The sequence below is a fragment of the Lynx canadensis genome, chromosome B2 (assembly GCF_007474595.2).
Source record: "Lynx canadensis isolate LIC74 chromosome B2, mLynCan4.pri.v2, whole genome shotgun sequence".
Taxonomy (NCBI): Eukaryota; Metazoa; Chordata; class Mammalia; order Carnivora; family Felidae; genus Lynx; species Lynx canadensis.
The window spans coordinates 15,533,214-15,551,668 of record NC_044307.1 but is presented as its reverse complement, the minus strand read 5'-3'; the positions used below and the strand labels follow the sequence as shown (position 1 = coordinate 15,551,668).

Here is an 18,455-nt window from a genome sequence, read left to right as displayed (position 1 = left end):
TTGTATTCAACGCGCCTGGCCTGTGTGCCCTTCCTGTCCCCTGGTCCCCATCTTGTTCTCTCCCGTACTTCCGCGACCTTGGAGACCACTTTATTCGGAGTTCTGTTTTACTTTCTGTTGCTTTTCTCCCCATCCTTACCCTAGGGTGCCAATCCTCACCGTTAACCTCCTAAATTTCCTTATCCAGTGGCAAAGTAGACAGGCTGGGAACCAACCGCTATTGTCAAGTGAATTGGGGGAGAATGTAATGTGGCTGATGAAACTATAAATCAGAGTAATCCAGTCGGCTCAATAATCTGTACTTAAACAGGCTAAACACCCTGCATTTCATAATGTACTTATTAAAGATCCATTTAACTATGGAGTTCTAATTACACCTTTAGAAAACTCTGTCAGCTCCTTGCCACTCTGGGTTTTTCCAAGGCACTCCTAATTTCTTGTAATTATTTTAATGTAATTTCAGAATAATTTTTATTCATTTTCCAACAGATGTGATTATGACACCGCCTTTTGGTCCTGGTGGTACATTTTTCTTAAGGCAGCTAGCGAGTCTGATTTTACCCTTCGCAAGACGTGGTGTCAACGGACCGAATCAAATGTCCTCAGATTATTTAACAAATTATCACTGGATGTCAACTGGGAGAGCAAATCTCAGTACCAGTCCTGAATAACTTACACCTTGATTTCTTTTTTTTTTTTTTTGAGGGATTCAGTATATAATCTCTTCCTTTATCAAACCTTTCATAGAAGATATTTCAGGATGGCTACATTTGGAGCAGTCTCAAACTGGGTACTTTAAAATTTTTTATCTATTGTGTCTTAGATTAGAGAATCAAAAGAAAGGTAGAAACTCTCCCAACCAAGGGCAGATACCAAGACGGGCTCAAACTCATGCATGTATTTTCAGTGGTGTATGATGGCCTGTTGGGGTCTGCAGATCCCAGGATGGGACCGTTGCTGAGCGAGACTTCCATTTTGGCTACCGTGTGTGTTGAGGGAGGAACTAGCAGATAATTCTGGGCAAGCCACTCAGAGGGAGCTCCAGAGGCCAAGACAGAAAGTCAGAACTCTCTACTGTAAGTTGCGGGAAGCCACCGAAAACTTCTGGGAAAAGCAGGCTTCTGGAAGAGTCCTCTCGCGATAGTGTAAAATACAGGTTGGGGCGCCTGGGTGACTCCGTCAGTTAAGCATCTGACTTTGGCTCAGGTCACGATCTTGTGGTTCGTGAGTTCGAGCCCCACGTCGGGCTCGCTGCGGTCAGCACAGAGCCCCCTTCGGATCCTCTGTCCCCCTCTCTCTCTCTGCCCCTTCCTCACTTGCATTCTCTCTCTCAAACATGAACATTTTTTTTTTCATTAAAAAAATAAATAGGTTTGAAAGCTGGAGACTGGGGTTGGGAATGTAGGTTTGGAGTCTTGCAAAATCTGGACAAGCAACACTCATTGGAGACGAAGGAAAGAAACAAGGAAACAAGGTGATGGATGTGAAAGAGAAAGTGATCTTGTGAAAATCAAATCACTGGACTGTCTTGACTTTGCTTCTTTCCTGGACACAAAAAACCCCTAGTGTGTAATTTCCACATTTGGAAATTATCCGGCTTGCACCCTTACCATTATATTTCTCGTGGGGGCTTGGCTTCCAAGGCTGATCTCCCTATAGCGACTCAGCTACTGAGCATTGTTGAAGAAGCACCCACCCAAGCAGCAGATACCATTTAAAGAGAATGATTTCCGGGGCGCCTGGGTGGCTCAGTCAGTGAAGCGTCCGACTTTGGCTCAGCTCATGATCTCGCGGTCTGTGAGTTCGAGCCCCGCGTCGGGCTCTGTGCTGACAGCCGGGAGCCTGGATCCTGCTTCGGATTCTGTGTCTCCTTCTGTCTCTGCCCCTCCCCCACTCATGCTCTATCTCTCTCTTTCAAAAATAAACATTAAAAAAAAAAGGAGCTGCCGTGCATGTAACCACGGAGTCAGAGGTTTAAGGGCCATCACTTTGCAACACGTCCACATTGTTGCTGCCCTCAACACCAAACCTGCACCTTCCCTGTGTTCCCTGTTTCCGTCAGCGAAGGGGGTCACTCTACTGGCGTGAGTCTGGCCGTTAGGAATGATCTACCTCTTGTTCCTCAGGCCCTCCCACTATGTCCTGTTGGTTTCACTCCCTGACATCTCCCAGATACATCTACTTCCCTTCATTCTTGCTGTCAGGAGCCTTTGCCAACCTGTCCTCTCTGTCACCAAGCGCACCGCCTGGCACATGGTGGAGATGCCCTATATATTTCTTGCGTAAGTGAGTCTCTTGAGTTAAAACCGTCTCAGGCAGACTACCAGGCCGTGAGACGGAGCTTCGGAGGAAGCCTGTGTTGTCAAAGCCTGCGTGATTTTTCCGAAGATGGTGATAGAGGCCCAACAGAGTGGTTTTGGATCAGTCCCATGGCTCTAGGTGTAGCCTGACTTTCTAGAACAGTGAGCGTCTCTCACCCTCCTGATTTTGCCAAGGGGAGTATTATTTTTTTTTTTCTAATTCTTTCTGTCTTAGAAAGTCAAACCTGGGTATATGTCCCTCACTGGGGTATGCAGATTCTCACATAAGTTGGAAAAGAGTTATGTCTTCACAAGTGATGAAGGAGGTCAAGGTGATTGTGACCTCTAAGGAAGGTGTCCGCTGGGCGTTATGAGTTTGAAGGTCATCGTGTCCTCACATGTGAAGTTACTGGGATTAATCCAGGTGTCCCCTCAAGTCAGTCTCCGATCCCGATTTCTAAGAATCTTTATTATTATTATTATTATTATTATTATTATTATTGTTATTATTTTTTTTTCTCTTTTTTTTTTTCAACTTTTTTTTTTATTTATTTTTGGGACAGAGAGAGACAGAGCATGAACGGGGGAGGGGCAGAGAGAGAGGGAGACACAGAATCGGAAACAGGCTCCAGGCTCCGAGCCATCAGCCCAGAGCCCGACGTGGGGCTCGAACTCACGGACCGCGAGATCGTGACCTGGCTGATGTCGGACGCTTAACCGACTGTGCCACCCAGGCGCCCCTTATTATTATTATTAAAGCAAAACACCAGGAACAAAAAACCCTAGAGGAGCTAGAGCAGTTGTAAAGTCTGCTGAAGGGTGAGTGATTCTACAATCCATCCATCCAAGGTAGAGACACTCACTCAACAGATTCCAGTGCTGCTTTGGTTCTGGGCAAAGCGGGAAGGAGAGTCATGGCAGTGGAGACACTGGCGTTGAAACAGACAGTTGGTCAATGCTTCCTCTCCCTCCTCTGGTCTCAGCAGACAGTGTTACAGCGATGGCATCTGCCCAGTCTTAGGTGAGATCTTTCTGGACCAGGCGTTCCACAGGCTGTCGCTTGACTCTTCCTAATGCCCTCTTCCTGCCTCGTTGGGGAATCTTGATGTGTCAAGAGGGTTTGTTCCCGCCACCTCATTGACCTCTTCCTCTGGTGTGAGTTGAGGTTGGGTAAATTTGGGGGTGCCCCAGATCCTCAGGGTTCTGACGGACCGTCTCCAGCCTTTAGAACCCGTCGGTGTGACTTCCAACCCACGAGGCAGAAAAGAGAAACAGAGCCTCAGTCATGTGGTTTCTGTTATCTGTAACCATGGAAAACGCTGGCCATCTGTGAGGATCCCATTTTAACACTTTTTTTCCCCCCTCTCTCTCTCTATTTCCATCTCTTTCTCGGGGAAAACAGCGGAGGAAGTGGAGAGGCTGGCGGCCATGCGTTCTGACTCCCTCGTGCCAGGTACCCACACCCCACCCATCCGGAGGAGGAGTAAGTTTGCCAACCTGGGGAGGATTTTCAAGCCCTGGAAGTGGAGGAAGAAGAAAAGTGAAAAGTTCAAACACACATCTGCAGGTAAGATTATTTTTTTTTCCTTCGTTTCGCATTGGGAGTTTGTTGACTTCAACTCTGTATGTTAATTAGTAGAATTTAATTATTGTGAGCTGTCTGAACCAAAGGAAGGAAAATCAAGCCCTAGAATTGCTCCTGTGTTTAATAATTCTGCAGGGCGATTGGAAATGGCTTTTGGATCCCTGTGTGTTTTCTTGCGTCTCAGGTTTTTGGTTGTTGTGTTTTTAATCGGCCACTTGTATTGGATCTATAAATATGGGCTTAGAACTCCACCTTTTCTGTAGTAGAATGCTTTCTTTCCACCCCTCAGAATCTGTTTCTCACTGTTCACCCTTATTTTTACTGCTCCTGTAAAAATCAGCACACAGCAGAAAATAAGTTATGTATGGTCTTTGGCACGTGAGAGTAGGTGATGCCATGGTGGAAAAATCTTGAATGAATGATTATTGGACATGGCAGGAAAACACAGGAGAATGGAGACAGAGATCACGGTAATGGCAGAGACAGCTTAATGGACAGCAAAGGGATCGGAGGAAAGTCAGCACCGCTGAGAGTACAGAGCAGAGACTCTGGGGTCAGACTGTGTGGGTTCAAGCCCCAGCTCTGATACTTGGTAGTTATGTGACCTTGCCCAGTTTATTCAACTCTGTATCTCAGTTTTCCCATCTGTAAAAGAGGGGTAAGAATAGTACTTTACGTGACTTAAAATTATGAGTTTATGTGGCATGCTATGTGGATATATTTTATTTTATTTATTTATTTTTTAATTACATTTTTTTTAAATTTTTTTTAACGTTTATTTATTTTTGAGACAGGGAGAGACAGAGCATGAACAGGGGAGGGTCAGACAGAGGGAGACACAGAATCTGAAACAGGCTCCAGGCTCTGAGCTGTCAGCACAGAGCCCGACGCGGGGCTCGAACTCACGGACCGCGAGATCGTGACCTGAGCCGAAGTCGGCCACCTAACCGACTGAGCCACCCAGGTGCCCCTATGTGGATATATTTTAAATGAGTAGGAGTGTGCAGAGGGAAGTGTATACAGGAAGAGGTCTGATTTCACCCTGTCGGATTGGAAAGAAGATGATGGAACAGCTACACAGATGCTTTTTTTGTTCGTTTTGTTCTCTTCTTGCTTATTGAATACCCGGGTCATTCCAGGCCTACACTCCAGGGCTTTATTTCCTCCTTCCCCTTCATCCTCAAAAACTTAACCTATCCTCTCCCCTCCTCAGGATCATCACCTCCCCTCCTCCTTTTCCTCACCCCCAGGACTAACCCTCAGGTAGGAGATGGGGTGCTTGTTGTACCTGAGCTGGAGTCCACAGATCTGGGAATTTTAACGCTGATTGCTTTGGGGAACCCGAAAGAGAATAGCGAACACAGGAAAGTTGCAAAAAGTCTTGAAATCTTTTTGTCTTTTAAAATGTTTGTCTCTATTTGAGGGAGAGTGAGCCCGAGCAGGGGAGGGGCGGGGAGGGAGAGGACAGAGGATCCAGGGCGGGCTCTGCGCTGACAGCAGAGAGCCCGACGCGGGGCTCGAACTCACAGACCACGAGACCATGACCTGAGCCACAGTTGGACGCCTGACCAACTGAACCACCCAGGCGCCCCCAAAAGTCTTGACATCTTAAACAGTTCTTGTGGACATCTCAAGTTCGTGTTTTCTGACTCTTCCTTCGATGGAAGCCCCAATGCCCCTGTTGCTAGAATAAGTTAATTCTTGAGATTAGAGCGAACCTCTGAACTCCATGAATCTGTAAACTGTCATCCCTGGGACGGAGCCCCTTCACCTGACTGCGTTCTGCACCCTCGTGGTCATTGCACAGCTGCACTAAAACCTGGAGGCCTTTCATGAATTTCTAACCGCTACTGAGAGACTGACGGGCAAGCAGAAACCTCAGTGGGTGACTCCCCCGTGTCCACCCGGCTGGGGTGAGACTAGATCATGGCCTCCGAGAGGAGAAATCTTAAATATATCCTTTAGGCACAGTGAGGTGTAAGACACTTGAACAAGAAAGAAAAAGGGAGCGTTCTGTAAGCACTGGAAAAAATAACCGTTTCCACGAGATTCCTTATGACGGTCTTCCTGACTTTGCTGTGGAAAATGGCTCATGATAAAACAAACATGCAATTAACGAATGGCCATTCGTCAGCACGAATCCCCTAATGAGGGTGTTGGTAGATGCCTTTCCTCCCGGCAAATCAAGAGCTTTGTTTTGTCCATTTGGCAAGACCTTAAGGTAAAGCTTGGATGCTTCCTGCATGCAAAGATCAGGCGTGCTGACTTCTTCGGGATGTTGGACAACTAGTCCTTTGACAGATGCAAAAACAGTGACATCACATTACTCACGGATCATGAAAACGTTGAGCACTTTGTTCATTTAGGGGAGGAAAAAAAAAAACACATGACGGGCAGAGTTGCAGTTTGAATCGTTTTTATCATTAACTATTCTTAGCAAGTTCTTATCATCCCTCTGGCCTAACTGATTAACTTGGCAATTGAATGCGGTGTTTGTATGTAGTGTTTTTTTTTTTTTTCTTTAAGAGACATTCAGCTCCTAAAGTAGAAAAGGTAGAGGGATGTACTGTGGAATATCTTTATATCCAAATAGATGGATGGGTACATGGAATGAGTGAAACTATTCCAGTTTAAAGAAAAAAAAGTCGAGGTTTACACTTCAGTATACTTTGTACTTAACTGGATAAGGAAAATATTATTCCTCATTTTTGGAAAGGAGAGACTTGTGCCAATTCTTGGCCCAGAGGAGGAAAAAAAAAAAATGGCAGCATAAGGGCTCATAAGATGATAAATTGTATGTATATTCAAGTAGGAGTTGAAAGTGCACACTTTCCTACGAGTCGATAAGAGTCAAACGTTATGTATACAAGAGGGTCGCTTGATGATGGGATTGTTAATGGTCGGCCAGTTTTAGCTGGTGTTCATAGATTTGTATGTGTGCAGACATATTATTCTTTCCTATATCAGATAATGTCCACAGTTTTAACTACAGAGAAGAAGTCCGTATGTTACATCCATTTTATGCATTTGTATTTCAAATTGCGCTCTTAAAAAATATATGAAAAGGACATTAACGTAGCCCATACTTGGCCTGTTTTTATTGCCACAGTGAAGTGCCCTTATAATTTGCCATAATTAGCTATCCTGTGGTTTCCCGGGTCTCAGGTTAGTGTCTGTGCATAGCACATCTTCAGAGACATGCCCAGAAATCTTCCTTTGTAAGTTGTATAACAGGAAGGAAACTACATTGGGAAATTATGATGTCAACGTTTTCCTCAATTCTGGCATCAACAATTGCATGGATTTTTTTTTGAAGTGTGTTTATTTTGAGAGAGAGAGAGAGAGAGCAGGGGAGGGGCAGAGAGAGAGGGAGCGTGAGAATCCCCAGCCGGCTCTGTGCTGTCAGCTCGGAGCCCGACATGGGGGCTGGAACTCATGAACCGTGAGATCATGACCCGAGCCGAAACCAAGAGTCGGACGTTTAACCCACTGAGCCCCCCGGGTGCCCCCACGATTGCCTGACTCTTTCGAAGATCTCCACATCTCGCGCCGCTCATACAGCCTTCCTATTCCAGGCGGAAGGCCAGTGTCCTGACAAGGCCTGCAGCACCACGACCCCGACCTGCGCTCTGGGTGGGGGTGAAAACACTGGAACATCACCATGCCATGACATAGGGAGACAACAGTAATGGATAGACCGTAAAATAAGGGTCCCCCTGGAGGTGAACTTTACAGGCTTTGCAGCCTGTCCTCAGAGGCCGTGCCCAGGGCCTGCCAGGCAGTTAGCCTGACACACCCAGCTTCCTCCGTGGAGTCAGCAGTGCTGGCCACGGCTGCTCTGGGAACAAAGACAAGTGATAGCCCCCCTGAAGTAGAACAGACCAGCGCCTCCCCAAAATAGTCCACTGCAATCGTCTTCTCCACATTCCTTGAAAATGAGGACTGTATTTATAGAGAAATAGAACTGGCAGGGATAAACTATGAAGATGCCACCGAATTATGCTTTTATTTCCTCTTGACAGAAAATCACAAGCTGCAGGGGGTTGGCCCTGAAAATCTACAACGTGCCAAAATTCCCTTTGTGCTTCTAAGCTTTTCTTCGTACCTAGGGCCTTGAGCAACGTGATGTTTTTAAAAATTAAAAAAAAAAAAAATTTACAGAATGTGACTGAATACCTACGCATACTGAAACTGTACCTGCTCTGGGGATACGACGGTGAGCAAAACCAGACCTTGTCCGTGACCTTGTGGCACGCACGGTGTAGTGGGGGGAGGCAGGCGATCAAAACAGAAGGATACAGGTAGGATCGCAGTTGTGGTTAAGGGCAGTGAAGGAGAGGTACTCATTTGGGAGAAGGAGAGGGAGATTTGGCTCAGTCTGAGGGCCCAAAAAAACTGTCCTGAGGAAGAGAAATTTGAGCTGAAATCCGGGAGAGGAGCAAGAATCTAGAAAATGAGCCCTCCAGGGGCACCTGGGTGCCTCAGTCGGTTAAGCGTCTGATTTCGGCTCAGGTCATGATCTCATGGTTCACGAGTTTGAGCCCCCCATCGTGCTCTGTGCTGAGAGCTCAGAGCCTGGAGTCTGCTTCGGATTCTGTGTCTGCCCCTCTCTGCCCCTTCCCCTCTCACACTCTGACTCCCTCTCTCTCAAAAATAAACAAACATTAAAAAAAAAATTTTTTTTAAAAGGAAATTGAGCACTCCAGGCAGCAAAACAGCCTGTGCAAAGGCCCTGTGGTAGAAGAAATAGAGTTGAACTGGCTGGGAAAGCAAGAAAGACCAGTGGCTAGGGAATTAGAGAGCTAGGAGTGTGATATCAGCTGAGGCTGGAGAGGTCACCAAAGAGTGGACTGTCACTGGGCCTTCATCCTGCACAGCAAATTAGACAAGGGTATGAGTGGCTCCAGGAAGACCAATTAGGCCACGTGCAGATGACATTAACCTGGACTAATATTTGCTAGTAGAAGTAGATGAATTTGGGTGTTATAAGGGACAAGTGACAGGACTTAATGACAAGTTGGATTTTGGAGGGAGACAGAGAGAAAGGTCATGTTTGATACTCTAGTGTTGGGTTAGGGGGTATGGTCGTAGCCTTTCCTGAGATGAGTATTTTGGGAGAGTGGCAGGTTTGAAGGAGTGGGGGAGGGTGTGTGCGTCGGGCGGGGGTGGGGGGGAGATGGAATTCTGATTGCAGGTTAGATTTGAGTTGGTTTTGTGATGTCTAAAGTTGGGAGTTGATTATATGGAATGCAACGAAGACGTCTGCACTGGGTCCATAAATCTTGGGTCTTTGCACATCCGTGTTAATTAGAGTGATGCCCATGTAGGAAATGGTCTAAGGAACTAGTATAGAATAGAAAGAATGGAAAGAAAACACGGCCAAAGACAGTCTTAAAGACAAAGGAAGACTATCATTACTAGTGACCGAAAGAGGAGTATGAACTTACAAAGGAGAATCGGAAGGCAGTGACTTTGACGTATTTCATTTCGCATTATACCCTCTCGCTCCATCCATGTTACTGCACATGACAGTCTCTTTCTTTTTTTTATGTTATTTTATCATAAACATTTTTTAATGTTTATTTTATGTTATTTTTTTGAGAGAGAGGGAGAGAGAGAACAGGGAGGAGCAGAGAGAGGGAGACAGAATCCGAAGCAGGCTCCAGGCTCTGAGCTGTCAGCACAGGACCTAACGCGGGTCTTGAACTCACAAATCGCGAGATCATGACCTGAGCCGAAGTCGGACGCTCAACTGACGGAGCTGCCCAGGCGCCCCAGATCTCCTTCTTTTTATGGCTGAGTAATGGTCCATTGTATACGTACACCCCGTCTTCTTTATCCATCCATCTATCCATGGACAGTTTGGCTGCTTCCATATCTTGGCCGTTGTGCACAACGCTGCGATAAACTTGTGGATGCATGTATCTTTTCAAATTAGTGGTTTCGTTTTCCTCGGGTAGATATTCAGGAGTGGATTACTGGATCATAGGGCATTTCTGTTGTTTTTTTTTTTTTTTTTTTAGATTTTATGTTTAATCTCTATACCCAATGTGGGGCTTGAACTCACAACCGTGAGATCAAGAGTCGCATGCCCTACTGACCGAGCCAGGCAGGTGGCCCAGTATTTCTATGTTTAATTTTTTGCGGAACCTCCATACCGTTTTCCACAGTGGCTGTACCAGTGTACGTCCCCCGCAACAGAGCACAAGGGTTTTTTTTTTGCTTTGGTTGTTTGCTTAGTCACTTTGGCAGGTGTAAGGTGGTAATCTCATTGTAGTTTTAATTTGCATTTCCCTGGGGTGATGGGTGATGTTGAGTATCTTTTCTTGTGTCTGTTGGCCATCTCCATGGGTTTTTTGGGAAAAATGTCTCTTCGGGTCCTCTGCCCCTTTTTTAATTGGTGGTTGTCAAAGGGTGAGGTGGGGGTGGGTGAAATAAAGGGGATCAGGTGCTTATCTTGATGAGCGCCCCGAAATGTATCATGACGTTGTACACCTGAACGTAACCTAGCACCGTATGGTTGCACTTCGATTTAAAAAAAAGAGAGAAGGCAGTGGCTAGAGAGGTAGGAGGAAAAACAGAAGAATGTGGTGTGACAGGAGCCAGGAGTGGAAAGTGTTTCAAGGAGGGTGTGATGAGCCACGTTCAGTGCCGTGAGGGGGCTGGGGTGGTGCGGAAGAACATTGTCTGGTGTGGGTGATTCTGATCAGCTGGAGCTCATCATTGACAACTTAGCAAAAGCTGTCTGGGTGGATTATTTGGGGAGAGATGTCAGATTAGTGTGGAGTGAGAAATTCATAGAAAACGGGGGAAGATGGGAGTGAGCTTTCGGAGGAGTCTGGCTGTGAAGTAGGAAGAAGTCATAGTACGGGAGAGATGCTGGAAGAAACGTACGTGTGTCTATAGGGGCTTGTGCGTGTGCTTGGATTGCGAGGGGCTGTCTGTGTGTGCCTTCTGATTGGTTGTCATCGTACAGGAAAAGTGACATAAGGGTGAGAAGCGGGCGTGAGGGATCCGGTAGAGAGGACGAGGAGGAAGATAGACAAGACGAGGCAGGTGGGTAAGGTGCTGAGAAGCTAGGGGCAGAGGGGGGATACAAGGCACAGATTGCAGGGCTCGAATCAGCAAAGGCATGGAAACTCCCGCGTGAAATAACCAGGCCACCAGAGGGTCTGGCTGCACAGGGCGGGAGTCTGGCTTGGCCCCATCTGGCGGCTGCTCTTTTCCAGATAATAAGTCTGCTCATTTCTTCATGGGGACGGGAGGACAGGGACGTGCAGAGTCAGGCCAATTTCAGATTAGGGCTCTACGTGGCACCAGTGACTGCTTCAGTGGCTTTGGCTGTCCAAGTACAGCTCTGGATGAGGTAGACAGTTGGGTCCATCAAGTGCTGACATTTTGCCAGATGGATGGAGAAGGGGGGCGGGGAGCAGAGGCGATTCGGGCGTCTGTATTCGTTTCCCAGGGCTGCAGTAACAAATCACTACACGCTTGTGGCTTAGAACTACAGCAACGTGTTGTCTCACAGTTCTGAAGATCCAGAGTCCAAAATCAAGGTGTTAGCAAGGCTGGTTCCTCCTGGAAGCTGGGGGCGGGGCGGTGGGAGTGGTGGTGTAAATGTTCCATGCCTTTCTCCTAGCTCCTGGTGGCTGCTGGGCTGTCCTCAGCCAGCTGTCCCTTGGCTTGTAGCTCCATCACTCCAGTCCCTGCCCCTGTCTGCACGTGACCTCTCCCCCGTGTCTCTTTGTGTCGCCGGGGGCCCTCTCCTTTCTCTTAGAAAAACATCAGACATTGGATCCTCTATCCAGGATCATCTTGAATCATCCAGGGACCTCTAACTCCATAATATCTGCAAAGACCTTCTTTCTTTTTTTTTTTTTTAAATTTTTTTTTTCAACGTTTATTTATTTTTGGGACAGAGAGAGACAGAGCATGAACGGGGGAGGGGCAGAGAGAGAGGGAGACACAGAATGGGAAACAGGCTCCAGGCTCTGAGCCATCAGCCCAGAGCCCGACGTGGGGCTCGAACTCACGGACCGCGAGATCGTGACCTGGCTGAAGTCGGACGCTTAACCGACTGCGCCACCCAGGCACCCCGCAAAGACCTTATTTCTAAATGAGGTCACACACATGGGCACGGTGTTAGGGCTTAAACACGTCTTTTGTGTGGATACAGTTTAACCCGCTACAGTATTGACTCTGGATTGGATGAAAAAGCAAAGGCCCAGTGAATTGAGCCCAGTGAGAAAAGCGCATAGACTTTAGGTTCCAAGGAGTCGAATTTGAAAACAATCCATGGGACCGGTTGCCAGAAGCAAGCTAGAATGGCGGGAGCCTCTGGGTACACAGCTGTGTCTTGAATTGGGGATGTTCAAAGTAGACCTAAAACACAGACTAAAACCACGGAACTGGTGGCTGAGGGGTGGAGGAATAAGTCAGGAAATTGTTTAAAATGTGGTAAACGATCCGATCCACTAATAGACACATATCTTATTTGCCAAATTTTGTGCCGATTTAACTTGCCGTCTTTAATGGTGGAACAAAAGGGAGGGCTGGGTGGCTTAGTCGGTCAACTGACCAACGCTCGATTTTGGCTCAGGTCATGATCTCATGGTTTGTGAGTTCGAGCCCTGTGTTGGGCTCCATGCTGGGCAAGGAGTCTGCTTGAGATTCTCTCTCTCCCTTGCCCTCACCCCCTCCCCTGTTTGTGTATGTGTTCTCTCTCTCTCTCTCTCTCTCTCTCTCTGTCTCAAATAATAAATCAACTTAAAAAAAATAAATGGGGGGCGCCTGGGTGGCTCAGTTGGTTGGGAGGCCAACTTCGTCTCAGGTCATGATCTCATGGTTCATGAGTTTGAGCCCCACGTTGGGCTCTGTGCTGAAAGCTCAGAGCCTGGAGCCTGTTTCGGAATCTGTGACTCCCCCTCTCTGTCCCCAGCTCATGCTCTGTCTCTGTCTCTCAAAAAAATAAATAAACGTTAAAAAAAAACATTTAAAAATAAATAAATAAATAAATAAATGGAACTTTTCTCTTTGGTTTTAGCATTCAACTGATTACTCACCTAACATTTTCTTAGAAAGATTCTCTATTTTCTTTTTCCAAAGTGAGGTGTTTCAGTCCATCACACCTTTAAAGGACCACAGCCCGATTCATAGAGAACCAGAGGTTGCTTTTTAATCGTTCACTGCACCTTTGGGCACGTCTACCTCCTTAGTGTTGGGCTAAGACCACAACTTGGCAATAGGGGTAATTGATGACCTGGTCCCCTGTCACATGACCGGGGACCCGTGAATCCTGATAGCAGTCTGTTGGTGTGAGCCCCCCTAACTGCTAGCAGTAGTGAAGGGCCAGGCCTGAATACACTGGAAACTCCCCTCATGTTCGTGACGGGGTCCAGGAATAGCCCACACGCTTTTGCCTAGCGTTTTCCGTACAACCCGATACTGGGGTCACGGTGTCCTTGGGCGGGACACTTGCAGGCAGTCTCATGAGCACGGAGCTCCTCTCAGTGAGCCCATCTGCTCTTCTGCGGTAGGTTCTCCTCACTCCAAAGCTCCCAGCCCAACAAGAGCCAGCCCTGAAGCCTGGCTTGTTAGCTCACTACTTCATCTGGTTGCTGGCTGCCCTTTCCCTCAGGGCCGGACTCTGCTTCCTTTATTTCTTGCACCAATTCACCAGAGTCATTGATGACATTAGGAATCACTAGTCTCCAGGAATCCCTTCCTGGCAAGCCCGTATCTCTGGAAGTGTTGTTCTTTGAATAACACTCCTTGGGTAATGACGATCGTCTAAATTGGAATTGGATTCCGCCTTTGGACTTGGTGTGATGGGCTTCTGAGCTCTTCAGAAGGAGCCTGTCGCTGAGATCCGGGGTGGTTGGTTGGCAGGTGAACCCCACGCTGCCAGTTCCTGTCCACTAGGGATTCCTAGCTTGTCCTGTGATAAGGGCAGTGCATATGCTTCTTGGAGGAGAGAGAGAAACCCTACGGTTTTCATGGAGGCTTACGTCGACATCCTTTTTGTAGCATAGGATTAAAGAGCACTGTTAGCAAATGGAATCACTGCCTCTATATCCAGCATAAGACCAGCTCTGCCCACTGTGAGGGCCCTGGGGACCATCGCTGGCACAGCTCTGGAGCGGGAAGTTCGTATTCGTCCCACTCAGGCAGAGGGGTGAAATCGGTATATTGCAAACATTGAGGCTGTTGAACAGACACATGTGCCCTTGCGAGAGAGATGGCATAGGCCTTCGTACCCTAACGTCAGTGGTCCCGTGGAGTCCCCGTTTCAAACTAACAAGGTAACGTTATCTACTTGGTCAGAGCTTAGGTTTTTAAACGTCTGTGAGCCGTGGAGGGTTCAGTAAGGATAGCAGCTTGGCAGGTTGCATTGATTTATGTGCCAGGCACTGCCATTATCCCCCAAAATACCACAAGTAGATATCTGACCCCTGCCTCCCAAAGGTTGTGATCTTGAGGGAAAAATAGATAATAAAACCAGCAATTACAGTCAAGTGTCTGTGATATTAGAGGAGACACACGGGGGCTCCAGGAACTCACATTAGACAGGGGTGCCTGGGTGGCTCAGTCAGTTAAGTGTCCGACTTCAACTCATGTCATGATCTTGTGGTTCATGAGTTCGAGCCCAGCGTTGGGCTCTGTGCTGACAGCTCAGATTCTGGAGCCTGCTTCGTATTCTGTGTCTCCCTTTCTCTCTGTCTCTCTCAAAAATAAACATTAAAAAAAAAACCCTCAAATTAGACAAACCCAGCTGAGTTACAAGTTACCAGGACAGGTGCCCCAGAGAAATGGTTGTTTAACCAAAGCCTGAGGCAATGAATGTGAGGAAGTCTTCTCTCCTGGTGGAAAGAAAAGTGTAGGAGCGTCTGGAGAAGAGAGGAGGAGAGATTGCCAATCCACAGCTTAAAAGAGAGGCTTGGGTTTGAGAAGGATTGCTGAGGGGGAGAAGCAGAGAGTAGTGAAAAATGAGGAGAAAGAAGGATCTGCAAGGATCTGCTTGTGAAGGGCCTCACGGGGTCTCTTACAGAGTCTGGACTTGACCTCAGTGCCCCATCCTACTGAAGCCGTTGGAGGACTTGCCTTTTAGCAAGATCATTCTTCGAGCCTGGGCAAAGTTTGGAGTGCGACCAAATATTGTCGTCAGCTTCATAATATAACTGCTTGTATGTATTTGTGGAATGAGAGGAGACTGTGATACGCTTAAGGAGACCCCTCCTTGCTCTCATGGAATCAAGTGGGATTTTGAGCATTCCTGTTGATGTGGGTCACAAGGATGCTGTTGGTGGGAGGAAGCAGGTGGTTGGTTGTAAGGCTGGGGAAAGATGAAGACAGTCCCAGACTAGGATGGGGGCATTAGGCACCGAAGACTGTGGACCGTTGCAAGAGATGTTTGGGAGACAGAATGAGCACAGGTCGGATGGGGAGGGTGAGGGAAGAGGAAAGCACCAGTCTGTCTTCTCACCGAGTAGTAAGATGGGTAGAGGCACCACTCACTCCATCGGGGACACTGAAGATGAGTGGGTTGGTGGGGGAATTGATTTATTTCGGGGTAGGGTGGCTTTCATGTGCTTCCAAGATGCCCAAGATAGAAGGCTACTGGATGTAGAGAACTGAGATCAGGAGAGATCTGGAAGTCATGCGTGCCTGCTTATTCGTTTGAAGCCCTGGGGTGGGAACTCCAAGGTGAAGATACAAAGTGAGAAGCACAGAAGGGCTGCAGAAGAGCACCCGGAAGACCACCGCCCTGTAAGTTATGTGCAGAGGCAGTGGAAGCTTCCGGAAGACAGGCGAGGCCCGCTGGAGAGCTAGGAAAAAAAACCGGGAGGAGCTGGTAGTTATCACCTGTGCAGAACAGGAAGGTGTTCAGGAAAGGAGAAGGGTCCACTCTGGCAGGTCCTGACGGGATGGCAAGGACAGAGGAGCGTCCTGTGTGTTGAGTGACAACTCGTCATTGGTGTTCTGGGGAGAGCGGTTTTGGGGAACCCACCTGGCTGGGATTGAGATAGCCTGTGGTTGAGGCGTGAACGAGAGAAGAGGAAGTAGACTTCTTTATTTTTTAAAGTTTGTTTTTTGAGAGAGACAGCGTGAGTGGGGGAGGGGCAGAGAGAGAGAGAGAGAGAGAGAGAGAGAGAGAGAGAGAGAGAGAATCCCAAGCAGGCTCCACGCTGTCAGTGCAGAACCCAACGCGCCCGGGCTCGAACTCATGGACTGTGAGATCATGACCTGAGCTGAAAACGAGAGTCGGATGCTTAACCGACTGAGCCACCCAGGCGCCCCAGAGGAAGCAGGCTTCTTTTAAGAGGTTTGGCCAGGAGGGAGAAGGAGAAATAGGTAGTCGTCCCCCAAATGGGAAATGAGCTGGAAGGAGGTGTTTTCTTATGATTGGTTGGACTCTACCACAATGCCAGGTTTGCCTTAACATGGCTGTAGCATTCCAAGGGAAATAGAAACGTCAGCACAGTGACTGTTAAGCCAAATAAATATATTTCCACACATTTTGCAGTAATGACATTACTTGTGACTAGGAAAAACAAACATGCGAATAATCGGAGCGCTATTTAGCATCTGATGTTAATAAGAAATCATCAAAGCAAGCTGTCTAGCCTTCAGCATCTGGCTAGATCCCACGTTCTCTTTGGGTGATTGGAGGCTTCGGTTTCTTTCTTTCTCTTTTTTTTTTTTTTAATTTTTTAAAAATGTTTATTCATTTTTGAGAGACAGAACGCAAGTGGGGGCGGGGGGGACAGAGAGAGAGGGAGACACAGAATCCGAGGCAGGCTCCAGGCTCGGAGCCATCAGCACAGAACCCGACGCGGGGCTCGAACTCACGAACTGCAAGATCATGACCTGAGCTGAAGTCGGACGCTTAACCAATTAAGCTGCCCAGCTGCCCCTGGAGGCTTCAGTTTAAGAAAGGAGCTGAGCATGGACAGGCAAAGAATATTCTTACCTGCAGATCCATCATGACCCTCAGAGGGAACACCTCGGAGTTGGAAGGCAAAATAGACTTAATGGCCCAGTTAAAAAAAAAAGAAAAAAGTCTCTAATAAATACAGGCTAAAGACTCTGGACATCAGTACCTTCCTAGGGTTGCGATGGTAAAGATGTCATTGTTTCCTCTTCAAGTGAGCTATATCCATCACTCTTAGGTGGCAAGACTATAAAATCCCTAATGACAGAGACCCTGCCTTTTCCTCATCTCCCGGGATTGAGCAAACACCTGACATAGTGGGTGCCTAATAAGTACATATTGAACTAAAAAGTCAGGGAGGTAGCTGCCAACTATATGAGTCCCCCTGTTGACGAGAGCTGAAAGAGGAGAGGCAAATTTTACTGAGGCTTGGAGGGGCTGAATAATTTCTAGCTAGCAATGGCACAGCCAGAATTTGAACCCAGCCTGTAGTCTTATCACCTGTGTTGCATTTCGGATCCATGAGAATGGGCACTCGTGATTCATGAGTGCTTTGGAACATGGAGTTCATCTACACTTAACAGGGATGTCCTAGGACAGTTTCCTTCCCTGACACCATCTCTGTAAAGCCAAAATGTGAAGGAAGAAGGAGTTCATCAATGAAAACTGACGATGGAAGTCACAGCGTGAGTCTTTCTTGAATGCCCTTAACGGTCGCCGTTAATATCTTACACATCTTTGTGCCTCACAGCGTCTGGTTCAATGCCATGCCCACGGCACATGCTTTCTATTTGTTGAATGGCTAAGAGAGAGTACGTTGATACGGGCTCCAGAAAAATACCATTCAGAGCCATCACGTTCAGGTTTTCAGCGGAACTTGACGTCTGTATGCTCTGCGGCATCTGGGAACAGAGTATGTGTAGATGAGGCAAGCGAATGTTGGTCACACAGGCTTCTGGAGCGGTTGCTAGATTTACAGCTGGACCTTTGCGGAACTGATTGCGAAAGGGCGCCAGCCATCCGGTGTTTATCAGAAGAGGTGTGCTTCAGTGCCCGGTTAGGGCGCAGACCTAGCCGCCCAACCCCCAGGTTACTTCAGGCAAGTTATTTGTACTCTGTGGGCTCATTTCCCTCGTCGAAAATAGGAATAACACTGGCACCTCATAAAGTTGCGAGGGTTGGAAAAGAAATTAGTGTTGGAAAGCTCTTAGAATAGTACCTCGCACATAATACATTCTAAGTAAGTTTTATCTGTCGTAACTTCTTTTTTTCTGAAAATGCATTAAAAACCAACCATCGATGGGCACCTGGGTGGCTCTTGGAGAGAGTTGGGTGTCCGCCTCTTGGTTTTGGCTCAGGTCACGATCTTACGGTTGCGGGATCGATGCCCTGTGTTGGACTTCATGTTGACAGTGTGGAGCCTGCGTGAGATTCTCTCTGTGCCTCTCTCTCTCTCTCTCTCTCTCTCTCTCTCAAAATAAAAGCAAACAAAAACCAAACAAAACCCAACAAGCATCAAAGAATAAGGAAAGACTTATTTTATACTTTGTCTTTGGAAATGGTGTAGGTACAAAGTGACAATTCTGGTGAGCTTGTCTTAGATTTAGGTAGTTTTGTTTAGATCCTGGGTGTAGGAGCC

At 47.3% G+C, this 18,455-nt stretch overlaps 1 protein-coding gene across 7 annotated transcripts in view; it reads left to right on the top strand.

The window, feature by feature from the left end:
- The window catches only part of PHACTR1 (phosphatase and actin regulator 1), a 567,248-nt gene that overhangs the window by 346,958 nt on the left and 201,835 nt on the right, over nt 1-18,455 (top strand). For all 7 annotated transcript variants that reach the window (XR_004343598.1, XM_030314831.2, XM_030314829.2 and 4 more), the window contains one exon: nt 3,703-3,867. Coding sequence is in view for 6 of the 7 variants with exons in the window: in XM_030314831.2 (XP_030170691.1) it covers nt 3,703-3,867 (165 nt within the window). In the remaining variant the exon portion in view is untranslated. The remainder of the gene's footprint in view (nt 1-3,702; nt 3,868-18,455) is intronic.